Source organism: Hemiscyllium ocellatum, chromosome 2 (genome assembly GCF_020745735.1).
Source record: "Hemiscyllium ocellatum isolate sHemOce1 chromosome 2, sHemOce1.pat.X.cur, whole genome shotgun sequence".
NCBI classification, from domain to species: domain Eukaryota; kingdom Metazoa; phylum Chordata; class Chondrichthyes; order Orectolobiformes; family Hemiscylliidae; genus Hemiscyllium; species Hemiscyllium ocellatum.
The window spans coordinates 14,480,804-14,501,370 of record NC_083402.1 but is presented as its reverse complement, the minus strand read 5'-3'; the positions used below and the strand labels follow the sequence as shown (position 1 = coordinate 14,501,370).

The 20,567-nt window shown below is 42.1% G+C and overlaps 1 protein-coding gene across 3 annotated transcripts in view; it reads left to right on the top strand.

The window, feature by feature from the left end:
- Positions 1-20,567, top strand: part of nek1 (NIMA-related kinase 1) — a 153,500-nt gene that overhangs the window by 93,097 nt on the left and 39,836 nt on the right. For 2 of the 3 annotated variants that reach the window (XM_060834876.1, XM_060834895.1), the window contains 9 exons: positions 3,588-3,761; positions 5,290-5,358; positions 7,678-7,921; positions 10,275-10,427; positions 10,621-10,857; positions 16,257-16,371; positions 17,294-17,391; positions 18,331-18,548; positions 20,101-20,252. In XM_060834876.1, coding sequence (XP_060690859.1) covers positions 3,588-3,761; positions 5,290-5,358; positions 7,678-7,921; positions 10,275-10,427; positions 10,621-10,857; positions 16,257-16,371; positions 17,294-17,391; positions 18,331-18,548; positions 20,101-20,252 — 1,460 coding nt within the window. The remainder of the gene's footprint in view (positions 1-3,587; positions 3,762-5,289; positions 5,359-7,677; positions 7,922-10,274; positions 10,428-10,620; positions 10,858-16,256; positions 16,372-17,293; positions 17,392-18,330; positions 18,549-20,100; positions 20,253-20,567) is intronic. The other variant, XM_060834885.1, reaches the window with a different exon arrangement.

Genomic DNA, 20,567 nt, shown 5'->3' with positions numbered 1-20,567 from the left:
TCCAATGTAACTTTTATTCTTGCTGAAAGATTTATGCTTTGTACCTACACTGTCTGTTTCAATGTTAAATGATCAAATGTGTTGTATGCTAACAATAATTAAAACTATTCATGATCAGAATATTTGGTTATTCGCAATTGGTACATTTATGGAATACTCTTTTTTAGATTTTAAGAAAAGAGAGATTTGAATCCAGGATATGAAGGATAGACATGAAGCTAATTTTGAGCACTTTCTTAAAAATTTATTTACAAATATACATGTTGGAAGTTTGCATCTCATGACGTTACAATCATAGTCTGTTCCCTTATTTTTCCTGTTCCTGTGCTATTATTTTGTTGTCCTTCAAGGATCTCTTCTTGGCCTCCTATTTCACAAGTCCATGCTGCTGCTCGATGATATCTTTTGAAGGCACAGCCTTATTTTCATCGTTCATCCAAATTTGCCTCAGTACTACAATCTGTCTGACTGATGCACTGTTGCTAACTTTTTGGAGATGCTTATCTGGCATCCAGATTGAAGTACAACTCCTTTGCATTTAGTACAGGATGACTGAGAGTACGAAAATAACAGGGCTAGGAGGATTGAGTATTGTGGGAGTTTACCAAGGGCAGGGCTTCAAGGAAATGAATAAAAAGTAAGTCAATGTTGATGAATCAAACAAATGTAATCTCTAGTTTGGTGAGATGCGACACATCGTGGGGAACAGCAATGCAGAGATTTGAAGGCGATGACCAGAGTCTCCTGATGCTCTGAGAGACTAAAATTTGATGATTAGGCAATTTGCTATGATAACGGTTAATGAGGGTTTAAGATTTTTTCAAAATTTCAGAATGCGGGTGTAGATGGCTGGGTCAGCTTGCATTGCTTATTCCTAGTTGCCCTTTGGAAGGTGGTGGTGGCCTTCTGGCCAGTAATGTTTTGGGAAATTTATCTCCGGCCTCAGGGGACTGTCTGTCTGTCTCTGTGGAGTTTGCACATTCTCCCCGTGTCTGCGTGCGTTTCCTCCGGGTGCTCCAGTTTCCTCCCACGGTCCAAAGATGTGCAGGTCAGGTGAATTGGCTAAATTGTCCGTAGTGTTAGGTGCATTGGTTAGAGTGAAATGGGTCTGGGTGGGTTACTCTTCGGAGGGTCGGTGTGGACTGGTTGGGCCAAAGGGCCTGTTTCCACACTGTAGGGAGTCTAATCTAATCTAATCACTGGGGGAAGTCTCATGGGGAGCTAAGGTATATTAGGGTTTGAATAGTAGATAGCTAAAAGAAGAGATCAGAGGTGGGCACTGTTACCAAGGTGAAAGGAAGGTGGATTTAATGGAGCTAAACTCATGAACTTGTGTGCTGATTCTCAGGTTAACAAGAGACATTGAGTTGAGTTTAAAGAAGCTTTTTGGAGTTAGGAGTATGCTCCTTTTCAGTTTTTTGTAATGGTAAGTGTAAGGAATTCTGACTCATTTTGGATGTGGTATCTGTGAGACAGATGAGTAAAATGTGCAGCTACTGACTCCGGGTCAAGATAGAATAAATGTGGAAAGTGACCCGATGGTTCTGAAAAGAACTAAAATATCCACACTGATTTAAATTATGAGATGGATATTGTATGTGCAATGTAATATGGTGACAAATAAGAGCTCTTAATTTTCAGTGGCGAAGCTACCATGGTACATGTTAAATATTTAAATGCCCTTTTAAAACTTGGAAAAACTGCCAAAGGTTTCATAGAACATAGAAAAATACAGCACAGTACAGGCCCTTCGGCCCTCGATGTTGTGCCGATCCAAGTCCACCTAACCTACACTAGCCCACTATCCTCCATATGCCTATCCAATGCCTGTTTAAATGCCCATAAAGAGGGAGAGTTCACCACTGCTACTGGCAGGGCATTCCATGAACTCACGACTCGCTGAGTAAAGAATCTACCCCTAACATTTGTCCTATACCTACCTCCCCTTAATTTAAAGCTATCCCCCCTCGTTATAGCTGACTCCATACGTGGAAAAAGGTTCTCACGGTCAACCCTATCTAAATCCCTAATCATCTTGTACATCTCTATCAAATCTCCCCTAAACCTTCTTTTCTCCAATGAAAACAGCCCCAAGTACCTCAGCCTTTCCTCATATGATCTTCCTACCATGCCAGGCAACATCCTGGTAAACCTCCTCTGCACCTGTTCCAGTGCCTCCACATCCTTCCTATAGTATGGCGACCAAAACTGCACGCAATACTCCAGATGCGGCCGCACCAGAGTCTTATACAACTGCAACATGACCTCAGGACTCCGGAACTCAATTCCTCTGCCAATAAAAGCCAATACGCCATATGCCTTTTTCACAGCACTATTTACCTGGGTGGCAACTTTCAGAGATCTGTGTACGTGGACACCAAGATCCCTCTGCTCATCCACACTACCAAGTATCTGACTATTAGCCCAGTACCCCATCTTCTTGTTACTCCTACCAAAGTGAATCACTTCACACCTTAGCTACATTGAACTCCATTTGCCACCTTTCTGCCTAGCTCTGCAGCTTATCTATATCCCGCTGTAACCTGCCACATCCTTTCTCACTGTCAACACCTCCACCGACTTTCGTGTCATCCGCAAACTTGCTCACCCAACCTTCTAGCCCCTCCTCCAGGTCATTTATAAAAATGACAAACAGCAATGGTCCCAAAACAGATCCTTGCGGAACACCGCTGGTAACTGCACTCCAAGATGAACCTTTACCATCAACTACTACCCTCTGTCTTCTTCCAGCCGCCAATTCCTAATCCAAACCTCCAACGCACCCTCAATGCCATACCTCTGTATTTTTTGTAGTCGTCTACTATGGGGAACCTTATAAAACGCCTTACTAAAATCCATATACACCACATCTACTGCTTTACCCTCGTCCACCTCCTTAGTCACTTTCTCAAAGAATTCAATAAGGTTTGTGAGGCACGACCTGCCCTGAACAGAAAAATCAATAACTTGATGTGGGTCAAGAAGAAAATAGTTTTGCTTGGGTTAATTTTTATTTCAAATTATCTTTTGTTAGAGAATCATAGAATCCCCACAGTGCAGAAGCAGGCCATTAGGCCCATTGAGTCCTTACTGACCGTCTGAAACGCATCTCACCCAGACCCACCCCGCTACCCTAATCCTGTAACTCTGCCTTTCCCATGGCTAACCCACCTAGCCTGCACACCGTTGGACAGATTGGGCAATTTAGCATGGCCAGTCCACCTAACCTGCATAGCTTTAGGAGGAAGCCCACATAGACACTGGGAGAATTTGCTAACATCACACAGTCAGGGCCTGAGGGTGGAATTGAGCCAGGTGCCTGGTGCTGTGAGGCAGTAGTGCTAACCACTGAGCCACCCTGCCACCTCCTCATTATACGGTTTGTTGTTTTCAAGTCATTGTTGTAGGATCTGAAATGCACTACTGGGAAGCCTAGGGAATTTAATATTTACTTTAAGAGGAAACATTTCAGGACAAAGACAATAAACAAGGAAGTAGAGTTAATTGGGTAGTTCCTTCCTTCAATGAGACCTGTATGTTTGTAATTCTATGACAGTAATACATACACTCTCTCAAATCTTGTTTAGCTTGCAGCAAAAGGTTTTAAGCAAGTATTTGCGGCTACTCCTACGGCATCAGCTGCATCATCATCCTCTTCCCCAGGAAGACAAGCATCAGCCCCATCTTCCAAACCCCAGTCACCAGCCAAGTCCAGTACGCCTGCTATTTCCATGACTGCTGCACTGAAAGATGTAGGCATTGTAAGTGTGTCTTAACTTTCCTTTTGAAAGCATGTCTTCCTGAAATATGACTTGTGTTTTCAGTGGGATTATATATCATACCCATGGCTTTTGTCCCGTAACATGTATTTCTACTTGTCGAATGCATTTAACTCCTTGCCTGTGAAAGGGAGTGAGGCACAATGTTTCAGGCATATAGTTGTAGAAGATTGGCTCAGTGGTTAGCACTGCTGCCTCACAGCACCAGGGACCCGGGTTCAATTCCCGCCTCGGGCAACTGTCTGTGTGGAGTTTACACATTCTCCCCGTGTCTGCGTGGGTTTCCTCCAAGTGTTCAAGTTTCCTCGCACAGTCCAAAGATGTGCAGGGTAGGTGAATTGGCCATGCTAAATTGTTCATAGTGTTAGATGTAGGGGAATGGGTGTGGGTGAGTTGCTTTTTGGAGGGTCAGTGTGGACTTGTTGGGTCAAAGGGTCTGTTTCCACACTTAGTTTCTTGCTATTAGATTAGATTCCCTATTTCTGTTGCTGGGAATCTCTAAGTAAGTTTAAAATGAGAGTCAGAACTTTAAGGAGTCAAGTTATGAGAATCTTGGATACACAAAGGATGATAGAAATTCAGAACTCTTCTTCAAGTGGCAGTGGTTATATCAGTTGCTCACGTTAAATCTGTTATCAGCCAAATGTGGGAATATGGAGTTAAGTTGGAGCAGGCCTGAAAGGTCAAATGAGTTGTTCCACCTATTCCTTATGATCTTATGAATCAAGGTCTCATTGAATGGCAGACCAGCCTGTAATGACCTATTCTTGTTTCTATATCTCCAAACAACCGTTGCTGTCCATAAAACTTCAGAGACTTTTTGATCTTAGGAGCTAAGTGCATTAATGACAGCTAAGCTCCATGATCCCCTTGCCCGACGTGTTTATGTGTTTGAACGATAACAAACACCTGGAGGTGAATGTTGATGAACTCTTCCCATGTAAAAACAGAAAATTTCAATAATATACAACAAATCTGTCAAATATTCTTGTTTTTTTGAAGTGGAATTTATTTACATATTTAACACCATATTGTGGAAAAAAACAGGTGAATCTGATTCAGTGATTTATAGGTGGAAGGGACAGACAGTGCTTGGCTCTAGATTTGGGATGTTGCATTGCAGTTCTGTTAAAGCAGTCTTGCTCTAAAACGATCCACCTTCTCTCTGTTTTCAGTTCCTGGCAGATTTTGTATGTTTTCCACAGCTCTCAAAAGTGTCACATCCTGTTGGAATGACCTGCAATCTGTAATGTAACATGAAATATAATTGGTTTATTGATTTCCTTCTGGGCTTGACTGTATGTGCTTCTCTGGTACCCCATTCCATGCTGGTTAACTCTCCTCTTCCTGCCTTCTCAAGCCTAAGAGTTCACTAGATTGTGAGCAGGGAACAGCGGTGGGCGATAAGTTATGACCTTATAAGCTATGCCCGCATTTTTTTTTAAAAAAAAGGATAAATAAAACTTAGAGGGTCACAAGAATAACACTGTTTCACTTTTCTTTCTGTTAGGAAGGAGAAACACAAACCGTGAAGGAAGTAACTGAGGAAATGAAAAAGACTGGTGCTTCCATTATTCAGGTGAGTGAGTGATTTGATGCTTCAAATCTAATTTCTGATTAAAGATTAACTTAGTTTCCTAACAGTTTTTTATATTCCTGGAGCATGTGTGTTCCTGTTCATTGGGCACCATGTTTCTTGCTTCCTTTTTTAAAACTGGAATTTGTATGTATATTTAACACAACATTGTGAAACAAACCAGGGAACCTGATGAGTTGGGAAGTTTTTTCAAAGAGTGGGCTCAGTGGGAATGAAAGGCCTTTTTTCATATTTTGCTCCTATCAAAGGATGATGTTGAGGTTTGGACCACAGTAATGGGATTGGCTTCTGGTTGCTGTCATGTAGAAGTGGCTCACAATTAACCAATTGAAGAGTAATTGTAATATTTCAAATTTAGTGAGATCCTTAGTTGTGAGGAGGATACAAACAGTCTTCCAGATGTCTTGGACAGATTATGTGAATGGGTTGAACATAGGTGGAAAATAATGTGAATAAGTGTGAAGTTAATCATTTTGGGAGAGTTTAAAAAAAAATGGGCAGAATATTTTTTAAATTGGAGAGATGCTGGGAAATGTCAGTGGACTTGTTCATGAGTCACTAAACATCCAGTGTCCAAGTTCACTCGGCAATTAGGAAGACCAATGTTGGCCTTTGTCGCAAAAGGATTTGAGTATAGGAGTAGAACTTATTGATACAGTTCTGTGAACCCTTTGTAAGACCTTACCTGGAATATTGTGCACAATTTTGGTCCCCTTATTGAAAGAGCGATATACTTCCTATTCGTGGAAGTGCAATGAATATTCATCAATTTCCTTTCTAGCTTTGTGGGATTATTCTCTGAGGAGATAATTAGGTGTTTGATTGTTTGTTTATGTATTCTCTTGAATAGTGAAGAATAGTGCTAGGCGCATTAGTCAGAGGGAAATGGGTCTGGGTGGGTTACTCTTCGGATGGTCGATGTGGCTGGTTGGGCTAAAGGGCCTGTTTCCACACTTTAGGGAATCTAACCTCATTGAAGTTTACAAAATTTTTACAGGGTGTGTCAGACTGGAAATAGATCAAGTAGTACCTTTTTGGCTGAGTCCAGATCCAGAATACATAATCTTGGGGTAAGGGATTTTAAGTTACAGATGAGAAATTTCTTTCACTCAAAAGCTGATGAATCTTCTAAGTTCTCTACACAAGTGGGCTGCAGAGGTTCAATCATTAAATGTGTTGAAAGAAAGTGATCGATTTCTGGAGACAAATGAATTAAGGGTAGGAAAATGGTAGATGATCAACTAGGACCGAATTGAATGGTGATGTAAACCTGACAGACAAGTAATGTGCTCCTCTTCTTGTGTTGCTCTCAAGCACACAGGCATAATCAATCAATCTAGAACTTGGAAGAAACCAGCAGCATGTCCAGCATATTTTAAGTGCTTTGCCTCCATAGCTTTCTTGATAACTTCAAGCCATAGCCTATATTGTGGAACATATTGTTCAGCATTTATTTGGCCTATTGTTCTTTGTTAGAAGTGGAATTTCGTTCTCGATGGCCCCACAAAGGCCCACATTTTCCAATCAAGGTCAGAAACGCTATTTTGTATCCTAACCAGACAAAACCATACATGTTTAGCTTTTGGAGGAGTCCTCTTGTGTGAATTTCCAGGTCAAGATCCTTCCGAACTGTGGCATTTTGGTCCAGCCAGGAATCCATGCAGCCAGCATCAGTGAGCTGGTGTTGAAACATGTCCCTTTTTTTCTGACGCAACCTGTTTTATCAAGGTTTTAGGCCCCATTGGAACTTTGGCAGCCGATGAGAGAATGTCATTGGGAGAGGGAATGAAGTGCCAAGCGGATAAGGTGGATGTCGTGGTCAGGGTGGCAGATTCTTTCATTCCTCCCACTTCCCATAGCAAAGTAGTCAAGTAAGGGTGCTGGCAGGTGGGACTAGATTGGGTTGGGATATCTGGTCGGCATGGACGGGTTGGACCCAGGGGCCTGTTTCCATGCTGTACATCTCTATGACTCTTAAGTCAGAACCCTCAAGTCTGACTAACTCAGAGTTCGGGATTTTCTCAGAGGGTTACTGCTGGGTAACTGCCCATTAGGAAATTTCACCTCATGTGTTGAGGCTTCTCATGGCACAACACTTGTCTTTCAGGGTACATCTGGCCCCCAACTACGCAGAGAGAGAAGATCTGGACCATTGTTCTTAGAGTCTTTGATATTTCCCTTTTCTTGATGTTTCCAAATATGGCTATTTTGTGACTTCTGATTAACTGTAGTCAACTAGAACCTTTTTCCTACAAAGTTCCCACTTTGGACAAAAACTAGATTTTATTGCCTTTCTTCCAGAAGGAGAAGCAAGAAATTTTGCGCAGGTTAAATCAACATTTTAAATCTCAGGAAAACCATGATTCAGCCACAGTACCACACCAGGCAAATGCTGAGCTGTCTAAAACTAATCGGCTTCAACCTGAAGAGCAGCTCGAGAGTGGGCCTCCCTTAGCAGGAGAAAGAAAGAAGTGGGAAGCGGAGCCTCCACCTGTATTTCCTCTCGCACAGCTCACACTTGAAGAATCCTGCTCAGGGACAAAAGGTGAGAATGAAGAAGAGTTCATAGCTTTAATTTCAATGCCAACGATGCACTTTAAAATAAAAGTTAATGCTAAAATTAAGAAACCTACAGGAAGGTGAACCGTGCACACCAAATAGAATGCCACCAGTTAAAGCTACATAATTAATATCCTGCTCAACATGGTACCAGGAAGTAATTGTTCTCCCCTTGAATCAATTGGCTTGGTATAGTCAAGAAGGGTGAGTGTTGGAGCTCAATGAATATTGGCTGTAGTCAGGATTTAGGCATTGTGGGTGCTGAGAACAGTGAGAGGGCATCCAATCTGTTTTCCAAGTCATGAAGGGGTTTGATCAGATCACTTTGAAGATTGTACTCCCACAAGGGAGAGAATCCAAAATAAATGCAAGGTATCCAACTCCCTAACAAATCCAATAAGTCAGTCAGGGAGTGACTTTTACCCAGAGAGTGTTGAATATATTATGCAAGAACACTTGATGATAAATTTTAAGGGGAAGAGAATCTGTACATGAAAGGAAAAGAAGCCTTTTACTATGAGGTAATATACAGCTGAGAGGATCCGTTTGTAAGTTTGCTCGCTGAGCTAGTGGATTTGTTCTCAGTGAGCCTCCGATGAAGCGTTGATGTTCTGTCCCGTTCGCTATTTATCTGTCTCGTTTTGTTGTGGTGGGTGATATCATTTCCAGCTCTGTTTCTGAGAAGTTAGTAAACGGGGTCCAAATCGAGGTGTTTGTTAATGGAGTTCTGGTTTGAATGCCAGGCCTCTTGGAACTCCTTATTGTGGTGTTGTTTAGCTTGTCCAAGATGGATGGATTGTTGAACTGATGTTCCTCTTCATCAGTGTGTATGGATGCCAGTGATAGTTGATCATTTCTTTTGGTGCTCATGTATCCTGGTCTCCCTGTTTAGGTCTGTTGAGCAGGAATTGGCAGACTGCGCTTATCGGGTAACCTGTTGTTCCTGAATACGTTGTGTACAATGTATTCGGGAATAACTGGGCACCCAATAAATACAGTCTGCCGTTTCCTGCACAACAGACCTAAACAGGAAGACCCAACACGCCCACGGACTCTCACCACCCTATCATACTTCAAAGACACCTCAGAGATGAAGACCAGACTACTCAGGTCCCTAGGTATCATGGTAGTTCACAGATCTAACACTACACTGAAACGGCTCCTGATGAAGTTGAAGAAGCCTGTACCAAAACCCAGCAGAACGAATGTCGTGTACAAAATACCCTGCAAGGACTGTGACAAACATTACATTGGACAGTTGGGCAGGAAATTAGCCACCAGGATACATTAACACCAAAGAGCCACCAAAAGACATGACCAACTATCACTGGTATCCATCCACACAGCCCAAGAGGGACACCAGTTTGACTGGGACAATACATCCACCCTGGGCCAGGCGAAACAAAGACACGCACGGGAGTTCCTCGAGACCTGGCGTTCAAACCAGAACTCCATTAACAAACATATAGATTTGGATTCCATTTACCAACCTCTCAGAAACCGAACTGGAAATGATATCATCCACCAAACAGACGGAGACCGGTAAAAAGCAAGCGGGAAAGAACACAACTGCTTCACTGGAGGCTCACTGATGATGTTACCCAGCATGGCGGCGAAATGTCTGAGAACAAATCCACCAGCTCAGTGAGCAAACTTACAACCTGAGCTACAAATCTTCTCCAAAGTCGGGGTGAGAGGATGCTTGTGAGAATGCGAAATGATTCGTATTTGTACGTAAAACTCCACGAAATTCGACATTAATTCCCTTTCTCCTTACAACTGTAACGTCATGAGAAATCTGGTTGCAATAAGACCATCTAATGTGAATATTTCACATGATGCAAGCTATTGATATTCTAGCTTTCTATTTGTCTAATCTTGGAAATGTTCTGCTACATTTTGTTTTAATTTTTGGCCTTCTGTGTTTTTCCCCACAAATTTACTCCTCATCTTTTCCTGTGGTACTGATTTTCTCGCTGTTAAAGAGTGGGTTCGGCTGGAATTTTGTGACAACTAAGTTACCGTGTATTTGTCGCCATATGCAGTGAGCAGCCACTAGAGTGAAACAGTTCATCGCAATTGTGTGTGGTTACAGGATCAGCTTGTTTCTCTGTCAGGGCTTTAGGAAGTGAGTGTGGAACAACTGTGTTTTAACCATATTCGTTCATTGGTGAGGGTTATAGCAAAAAAGCAGTTGAATGCAGCAATCTGACTGATGCCAGGTCAGGTCGAGGGTACCTTATACATGTGGAGTTTAATTTCTGTGATGATTTGCCAACTTGATTGCACAAAGATCTAACCTGCTAATGACGTATGCTTTGTCTATTTAAAAATAATAGCTCAGACCTCAGGAGAAGTTATCCAACTGTTCCTTAAAGATGAACCTCGTAAAGTTTGGGAGAAAGAACCTTCTGATACTGTTTTGAAAGCTTTAGGGGAAGCAGAACTGCAACTTCAGACAGGAATATTGTTGGATGAACCCTCCGTTAAAAGTAAGTAACTAGAAAACTTTGGCTTGTGTTTTATTTTTGGGATCAACAGGTGGATGCAGTTATCCTCAGCACCCAAACTCATGGGCTTTGTGCACTGTGAAACAAATCTTATTAATTGAAATGGGTTTCAGGATGGGAATCGTAGATGTTCATTTTTTTTTGCTTTTTTTTTACCCTCTTTCTTTGTACCCAGCAAAAGACTCTCAGGCTGAAACGACTGAAGAGACACTCACACTGGTCATTGATGCTGCCAATCACAACATGTGTCAAAAAGGTCCCGATGAAACTGTTGAAATTTCGGTAATTGCTCCTGGCCAGGCAGCCTCATCAGAAATTCAAACAGCAGATCAATCCGAGATGGAGGATGCTCGGTCAAGTGAAAAATCTATTTCTGTGTCAAAATCAGTAGAGTTTGATGAGAAGATAGAAGGTAATTTTTAAAAATATTTTGCTTATGTTCCTCATTCTTTGTTAGATGTGACCATGAACCTCCTACCACAAGAAATATTTGAAATAACGAACACTGATGTGTTCAAGTAAGGTAAAGAATAGACTGATGTGATTAGATGGAGTGGTGGTAGGATAAGCAATAGTCTGGACCTGTTGGGACAAAGGTCTGTTCCCATGCTATCCTGTAGCACAGCAATATAGATGCTTTAACTTGGGTAAAATGGCAAGCATTCATTTTGGAGGGCTTGGAAGTGTTTTAGGATTTGTATGTGCAATAGTCCCCGCTTCCCACGGGGGATATGTTCCAAGACCTACCAAGGAAGCTTGAAATAGCGGATAGGAGCAAACCCATTCATTTAAATGGAAAATTTACCTTCCCGGCAGATCCCTGGTCCCTGGTTCTGGAAGGTTCCCCTGAAACTGCGGAAAATTACACCTTTGATATGGGGATTGCCCTTTACTACTTGAATACAGCAAATAAATTCTACTTGTCAATTTGCTATTAAGTATCTTGCTGATTTGATCACTTGATAGATCTTTGCACCTTAAATTGGTTTCAAAAATTACTGGTCTAATGCAGCTTGTGATTCTTTTTAATTAGAGTCATAGAGCTGTATGCATGGAAACAAGCCCTTCGATCCAACTCATCCCTGCTAACCAGACATCCTACATTAATCGAGTCTTACTTGACAACACTTGGCCCATATCCCTCTTAAACCTTTCCTATTCATATACATGTCCAGCTGCCTTTTAAACAACCTCCTCTGGCAGCTCATTCCACCATCTGCATAAAAAAAATTCCCCTTCGGTTCTTTTTATATCTTACCCCTCTCTCCTGAAATCTATGGCCTCCTAGTTTTAGACTCCACTACCCTTGCCTATTCACTGTATCTGTGCCCCTCATGATTTTATCAACCTCTATGGGGTCACCCCTCAGCCTCACATGCTCCAGGGAAAATAACCCCAGTGTATTCAGCCTCTCCTTATAGCTTAAACCCTCCGACCCTGACAACATCCTTGTAAATCTTTTCTGAATCCTTTCCAGTTTCACAACATCTTGCTATAGCAGGGAGACCTGAATTGCATTCAAAATGCCCTAACCAGTTGGTGCCTTCTGTGTTGGCATAAGGAAAGACAGAACTTGGAGTTACAGAGCAACTTTTCACAACTTTGGTGAATTTCCCAATCTATCACCATTTTTTAAAAATAAATCTGCTGTTCTGTTTTTCACACTGAAGTGGACAACTTTGTATTTATCTGTGACCTACTGCATCTGTCATGTATTTGCCCACTTACCCTTTTAGTTTAGCTCACCTTGAAGTCTCTTTATTTTCTGCTTAACAGTTTTTCAGTTCCTCCTAGATTTGCATCATCAACAAACTTGGCAATATTGCATTTGATTCATTGATATAGCCCAGGCAGTAATCCCTGTGGCTCCCTACTAGTCACTTTCCTTCACTCCAAAAGAGGCAGAGATTTTATTCCTACTCTGTTTCCTGTTTACTTACTAATTCTCAGTCCTTGTCAGTATATCATCCCAAACCCATCTGGATTAATCTTGCACGCGAACCTTCTTCAAAGCCTGTCAAAAGCTTTCTGAAAATCTAAATACAGCAGATAGTCCACTGCTTCTCCCAAAACCCCAATAGGTTGTTGTGATTCTGTTCGAGCTGGGAGTTTGTGTTGCAGACGTTTCCTCCCCTGTCTAGGTGACATCCTCTGTGCTTGGGAGCCTCCTGTGAAGCGCTTCTGTGATCTTTCCTCCGGCATTTATAGTGGTTTGAATCTGTCGCTTCCAGTTGTCAGTTCCAGCTGTCCGTTGCAGTGGTCGGTATATTGGGTCCAGATCAATGGGCTTATTGATTTGAATCTGTGGATGAGTGCTATGCCTCTAGGAATTCCCTGGCTGTTCTCTGTTTGGCTTGTCCTATAATAGTAGTGTTGTCCCAGTCGAATTCATGTTGCTTGTCATTTGCGTGTGTGGCTACTAAGGATAGCTGGTTGTATCGTTTCGTGACTAGTTGGTGTTCATGGATGCAGATCGTTAGCTGTCTTCCTGTTTGTCCTATGTAGTGTTTTGTGCAGTCCTTGCATGGGATTTTGTACACTACATTGGTTTTGCTCATGCTGGGTATCAGGTCCTTCGTTCTGGTGAGTTGTCGTCCGAGAGTGGCTGTTGGTTTGTGTGCTGTTATGAATCCTAGTGGTCGCAGTAGTCTGGCTGTCAGTTCAGAAATGCTCTTGATGTATGGTAGTGTGGCTAGTCCTTTGGGAAGTGTACGAAAGCAGTCACCCCAACACACACAAAAGAAGTTGCATCAAGACACTATTCAAAAGGGCCACAACACACTGCAGTACACCAGAACTGCAAAAAGAGGAAGAAGAACACCTATACAATGTATTCACCAAAAACAGATACCCGCGCAATTTCATCAACAGATGCCTAAGGGAAAGACAACGGAATGAGAACATGCCACAACCCAAAGGACTAGCCACACTACCATACATCAAGAGCATTTCTGAACTGACAGCCAGACTACTATGACCACTCGGACTCATAGCAGCACACAAACCAACAGCCACTCTCAGACGACAACTCACCAGAACGAAGGACCTGATACCCAGCATGAGCAAAACCAATGTAGTGTACAAAATCCCATGCAAGGACTGCACAACACTACATAGGACAAACAGGAAGACAGCTAACGATCCGCATCCATGAACACCAACTAGCCACGAAACAACATGACCAGCTATCCTTAGTAGCCACACACACGGATGACAAGCAACATGAATTCGACTGGGACAACACTACTATTATAGGACAAGCCAAACAGAGAACAGCCAGGGAATTCCTAGAGGCATGACACTCATCCACAGATTCAATCAATAATTCCATTGATCTGGACCCAATATACCGGCCACTGCAATGGACAGCTGGAACTGACAACTGGAAGCGACAGATTCAAACCACTATAAATACCGGAGGAAAGATCACAGAAGCGCTTCACAGGAGGCTCCCAAGCACAGAGAATGTCACCTAGACAGGGGACGAAACGTCTGCAACACACGTTCCCAGCTTGGCGAACAGAATCACAACAACGAGCACCTGAGCTACAAATCTTCTCCCAAACTTTTGAACCCCAATCGGTTTTTCAAATGTGATTTCCCTTTCATCAGCTGTTGACTTTGTCTAACCCTATTGATAGTTACCAAATCTCCTGTTCTCTCTTCCTTTATAATCAATTGTAACATTTTCACTACTATTGGTGTTCAGGTCATTTGCTTTGTAACTTTTGGGTTTTTTTCCCTCCCTCTCTCATTGCTTACATTGTGGCATTACATTTGCCATCATTAGGAAGCTCTCTAAATGAGGCTGAATGTACTGATAAAGGTTCTTGACAACTGAGTATTTTAATTGACCACTCCAGTATGCTGAGGATTTGCAGAAAATTAGATTAGATTACTTACAGCGTGGAAACAGTCCACACCAAACCTCCGAAGAGCAACCCACCCAGACCCTTACATTTACCCCTTTACCTAACACTACAGGCAATTTAGCACGGCCAATTCACCTAACCTGCACATTTTTGGACTGTGGGAGGAAACCGGAGCACCTGGAGGAAACCTATGCAGACACGGGGAGAATGTGCAAACGCCACGCGGACAGTTGCCGGAGGCGGGAATTGAACCTGGGTCTCTGGCGCTGTGAGGCAGCAGTGCTAACCACTGTGCCACCATTGTCTTGCTTATGGCCCAAAAATTCCTTGCTTAATGTGTAGCAAGCATTGGATTCAGGTGTTGCACTGGGTATGGCATAGTATTTGATGGTGTTAAAACCTGCGGTTACTTGTTGGTTTTAACTTTGGCTGGCACACCAAACAAATGATTCCATGTCTTGTGCAAGACCTTTTGAGTACGGAAAAAAATAATTCTTGTGTGTCTTTGCTCAACCAAAGAATCCTTCTTCCAAACCAACTATTCCTGATATATTGGAAAAACATATCAATATTAAAACTTCATAAGAAAGGATGCATTGAAACTTGAGACTTTAAGTCTAGAACAGTCATCTCCTGATGCGCTATAAATGAGTACGCAATTCTTGCTGCATTTCTTGCAAGCTAACTCTTGGACTTAATAGATACAGTCACTACCTATTATCAGTTGAAATGCAGAGAATAGATGATGGTAGTTATATGTACATGGGACATATACAGGGGAACCTCGATTAACCGTACAAGACAGGCAGGCACTATTTCGTTCGGATAATCGATTATTTCGGTTAAACAGGTTAAATGCCTTTCCTCTGAGCCTCCGGAGTATTTAAAGTCTGCTCCCAGTACAGGAGACTGCAGCAGCACACAGGCACATGAGGCCCCTGCCAACACCGCTCCCCAACACCACCCTCCATCCCCGTCCAGCGCTGCCCCCATTACGTTTCCCCCCCCCCCCCCCCCCCCACCAACCCAGTCCAGCTCCACCTCACCCCCGCACTCTCATCCGCACCCAACACCGCCCGCGTCCCCTCTCTGGGGCAGCCGGACTGGACACCAACAAGACTGCTGCTGCTTCCTTTGTGGTCAGTCTCCAAATAGAGTGCGTGCATGCGCGCATAGCCACAGTCACCACTTTTTACTGCACCTTTTTGACAGGTTCCATGTTTGCCCTTTACAGGACAATGTTGGAGAGATTATCTGGGTGGGGTTTAGGCTACACCCCTCTATAGAACTCCAGGGAAAGTGTGGGGAGAGAGAGAGAGAGAGGGTGGGATGTCTGTCATTTGGAGACATTGCCTGTTTAATCACTGTTAACAAAAGATGCGATATTGGAACCATGTCTTTCATGTAATGTTCCTATTAGGACCTCGAGATCTCCTTTGGATAATCTGATTTTCGGATAATTGGTATTCGGATAATTGAGATCGAATAGTGTGGTGTTTGAACACTATTTTTGAACTTTTTGCCTTTCACCTCTCATCAGTATATATGGTAACTGTAGTCTAACCTTTGTATAAATGGTTACAAGGTTTTGTCAAAGCTGGGGAAATGCAAATTTGTTTATTTTTAACTGAATTGTGATGCTGCATTGACATTTGTTTGAAGATCCAACTAAGGCAGTCTTGCGTGTTTATTATTTCTGGAATATATTTGACATGCTATATATTTTATGACTATTAAACAATTTCCAAATATGTTAGGGAGCCCTAAGAGTGTGTGTGTGTGTGTGTGTGTGTGTGTTACAATTGGGTAATCACTTTTTATTGGTGTGTGAAGAGATAGCATTGATAAAGCCATGAGCTTGTCTTTTCCCAAGGAGCGCTTAATGAAACAATTCAGACTTTAGTTATTAGTTCGCCAAACGTTTCTGTGTTCCCTTCAGAGCCAGAGGACTTGGAAACTGAGGCACTAGAAGAAGGAGAACCAAGAAGTAAAGATAAAGTGCCTGTGGCCCCCATTACATTTGGTGCCTGGGAAGAAGAAAGTGATACAAAAAGGTGAATGGACTGGACTGGCTTTCTGTTGGGTGTTGTTGTCAATGTTTTAATTGTGCCATTGTTGCCTTAATTTACATGTTCAGTGTAGTGTGAAAATACACAGATTTGTATTTAGTTATTTCATAACCCAAATATGCCCCAAGACACTCGCAGCCAATTAAGTAATTTTGAAGTATAGTCACTTGTAATATAGTGTGTAGGATCAAGGCTTGCATACTGTGGACAATGTGTGCATTTCTTAATCCATCATGTTCGGGATCCTGTCTGCTGAAAGATTTTACTGTTCTGAAAACTTCTTTCATCAATTGTTAAACTTTCCAAATAAAAAGCAAATAAAAATCTGCTTTAAATCTTGGCCTATTTGGCCACATACTGAAAGTAGTTATTACTTGAGGTGAAACTTAATTCTTGTTAATAAAGATACTGTTGCCAGTGATCCCTTTACAGTACATTGGTACATGCAGATCTCGCACTGAATCAAATATATTTTCTGAGGAAGTACTATCCTGTAAATTCTGTAACTGTCACAATACATAAAAAAATTAATTTGTGCTGCTGCATGTTTCAAAACAATTTAGTGAGCTAGAGGCAGAATCTTAATCGTGAGTTAAAAATCGCACAGCACCAGGTTATAGTCCAACAGGTTTATTTGGAAGCACTTGCTTTTGGAGCGCTGCACCTTCTGATGAAAGCTTGTGCTTCTCAATAAACCTGATTGACTATGACTATAATCTGGTGTTGTGATTTTTTTTTAAACTCTGTCCATCCCAGTTCAGCAACAACTCCACCAAATCATAATTGAGAGTTTGTAGTGATTTTGCAAGTGAGTACTCTGTGTTTCTGAGGTTTGTCTTGTGTGCTTGCTGATATTGCACATGGGCACATTTTGCCGACTGTGTCTTGTTTTATTGTGTTGACCCAGATCACTAGATGGTGCTGTTGTTCAGGCAGAAAAGACCGAGGAGGATGTGTTCAAAACCAACAAATACAGTGACATACCAGATAGCAAAGTGGATGCTGGTCAGTGCCAAGTGTTTTTGTTTTTAACTTGATCAATTTCCTTTATCTCCTAAAAATGGAGAAACTTCCATTTTCAATATGTTACCCAATGGAAATGGTTTTCTGCCTTCAACTCCAGAGTCCTTTTTTTATTGTATTTTGAGCAATGAGGCAGAAATTGGACTGAAAGTAAAACTTGTTTTGTTTTAACAAGGCTAAATATTCTGAGTAGTCTTCTTTTTAATTTTTGGATTCTCTCATAGTCAGAGTTATGGAGATATACAGCATAGAAACAGACCCTTCGATCCACCCCGTCCATGCCGACCAGATATCCCAAACCAATCTAGTCCCACCTGCCAGCGCCCGGTCCATATCCCTCCAAACCCTTCCTATTCATATACCCATCCAAATGCCTTTTGAATGTTACAATTGTACCAGCCTCCACCACTTCCTGTGGCAGCTCATTCCACACCCATACCACCTTCTGTGTGAACAAGTTGCCCCGTAGGTCTCTTTTTTTTTTATCTTTCCTCTCTCACCCTAAATCTATGCCCTCTAATTCTGGACTCCTTGACCCCAGGTAAAAGACTTTGCCTATTTATCCTATCCATGCCCCTCATAATTTTGTAAACCTCTGTAAGGTCGCCCCTCAGCCTCTGACGCCCCAGGGAAAACAACCCAGCCTGTTCAGCCTCTCCCAGTAGCTCAAATCGTCCAACCCTGGCAGCATCCTTGTAAATCTTTTCGGAACCCAACACTTTGTCAAATCAGCGCTGTCTTGTATACAAATACTTTTCAATTCAGGATCAGATTCTGCCATGGGAATGAAAATATATAAATGGCCAAAACCATAAGTGACACACACAGTTTCCATGTCTGAATAGTTAATTTCATTTTTACTAAAAACACATATTTTAATCCACAGCAAATTGTACTGAAACCATCTTCTTTATCAAATAGAATGTTGCAGAAGTGAAATCCGAGAAAGTGAACCTCTTTTCCAGAAGATGCCATGCCCACAGGACAGAGCAGCAGCGATGTTGTCAAGGGAATCCTCACAGGAAGAGTCACTAGGCCCCAGGCCATTGTTTTGGTCATTATCACCAGCAAATTTCAAAGACAAACATTCTCTCTTAATTGGGCTGTCAACTGGATTGTTTGATGCAAACAACCCAAAGGTATGCAAGCACTTTGTTGTGTTCACAGTACCCAATGCAGAGGTAGTGATCATGTCCTTCAGGGAATCGGTAGACGCAGCAATACTGCTAAAAGCCCGTTTTTGTTGCCCATCCCAAAATGCCTTTGAACTGAGTGGCTTAACAGGACATTTCAGAAGGTAATTAAAGAGGCAGATATGTTGCTGCAACTCTGAAGTCACGTATCAGCCAGATCAGGTCAGACTGGCAGATGTGAAAGACATCAGTGAACCAGATACAATTCTGTGGTGATCAATGATCATTTCCTGTGACTTCCCAGATTTTACACTAACTTGATTTAAATTTCATCTGTGAATCTGCCCCTTGAGCGAACGAGTACGGATGGCTGGATTGTTCATCCGAGTAGGCTATTGTTTTGCTCTCTTAGTTATGTTTCAAAAGAAAAGACGCTGTTTGGTTCGAAGAAGCCAAAACAGTTTTGAGAGAAGTTATGAACTCTGTTGATGAGGGAAATTCTTGTGGATGTGATATTTTCAATTTCTGCACAGCTTTTGGTATCGTGTCACACAGCAGCAACAGATGCACAAGGTGAGAAGGTATGTGGTATGAGTCAGGCACACAAGGTAGGTTCAAGACTGAAAAAAACAGGAAAGCATAGGGTTCACGTAATTGGTTACTGCAGAGATCGATGACAGACTGTGACTGACTCAGAGCCATGAAAACAGAGCCAGAAAATAAGATCTGAATTGACAAATGACACCAAATTGGAAACCGGAGAACACCAGTATCAAAGACGTGAACGTAGTGTGAATGTGAGCAGTGATTTAGCTCTCTAACTTTGGTAATGCCTTTCAGAGTAGGTAACAAACCAGGGACCCTTGAGCAATGTCAGTTGCTTTTGCTCATGGTGATCAGTGTCCACATATGTTGTCCAGTGGTTAGGCACTGACAGACTGAAGGGAAGCCTGCTGAAAAGCTACAAACACTGAATCCCTGCAGCCTTTGTCTTGCAGCTCTGTGTGAACATCATCCTCTGTTTCTGAGATGTAATGCACCACAAAGACCACAAGGTCTCTGAGCAGAAATCGGCCATTCAGCCCATCAAGTCTGCTCAGCCATTCGTTGAGCTCATGGGTGATCTGATAATTGTCAATTCCATTTTTGTCTTTTCCCTAGAATCCTTGATTCCTTACTGATTAAAAATCTGTCTGTCTCAGCTTTGAATATACTTAATGACCCAGCCTTGACACCCCTGAGCTACAAAGAATTCCACTGATTCATTATCCTCAGAAGAAATTCCTCTGGATTTCAGGCTTAAATGGGTGATTCCTTACTCTGAGATAATGCTGTCCCAGAAGGGGAAACAGCCTTTTTGCATCTACCCTGTCAAGTCCACGAAGAATCTTGTATCTTTCATTCAGGTCACAATTTCATTCTTTGATTTTCTAATGTACTCAACCTCTCCTCATAAGACAGTCTCTCCATACTTGGTATCAGCTTAGTGAACCCTCTCTCGACTGCCTTCAATGCCACTGTTTTTCCTTAGTTTTTAGTGTAGATTTTCTCTTTGCAGATGCTAAGGACCTGTTCACTCCCTGACCTCAACAAAATGTTTAAGACGTATGTTGATGATCTTAATGCATCTGATGCTCCTGAGGATAATCTTGAACTAGATGAAATAGAAGATGAGCCCAACAAGGATGAATACCACTCTGATTCAGACACGTATGTTTGCAATTATTTCAATTGTTGTTTTCAGTGCATTCTCGACAATTTCTTTATTGAATACGTTTAATGGAGTTTTTGAGGGAAGGTCCCACACCTTTAATATTTAATGTAACTTGGACAAACAGTGTTTGTGCATATGTTTTAATGTAATAATGAAGGCAGCTGTTGGATCCTGTGTTCATTCTCGTCTATGCCGATCGCTTTCTTACTTTTTGAGATGCTTGGATACCAAAATACCACACCAGAGATCCAAAACGTCTAACCATTGCCATACAACCATTAAAGATGCCCTCTGTTCCATTCCCCTGTCCA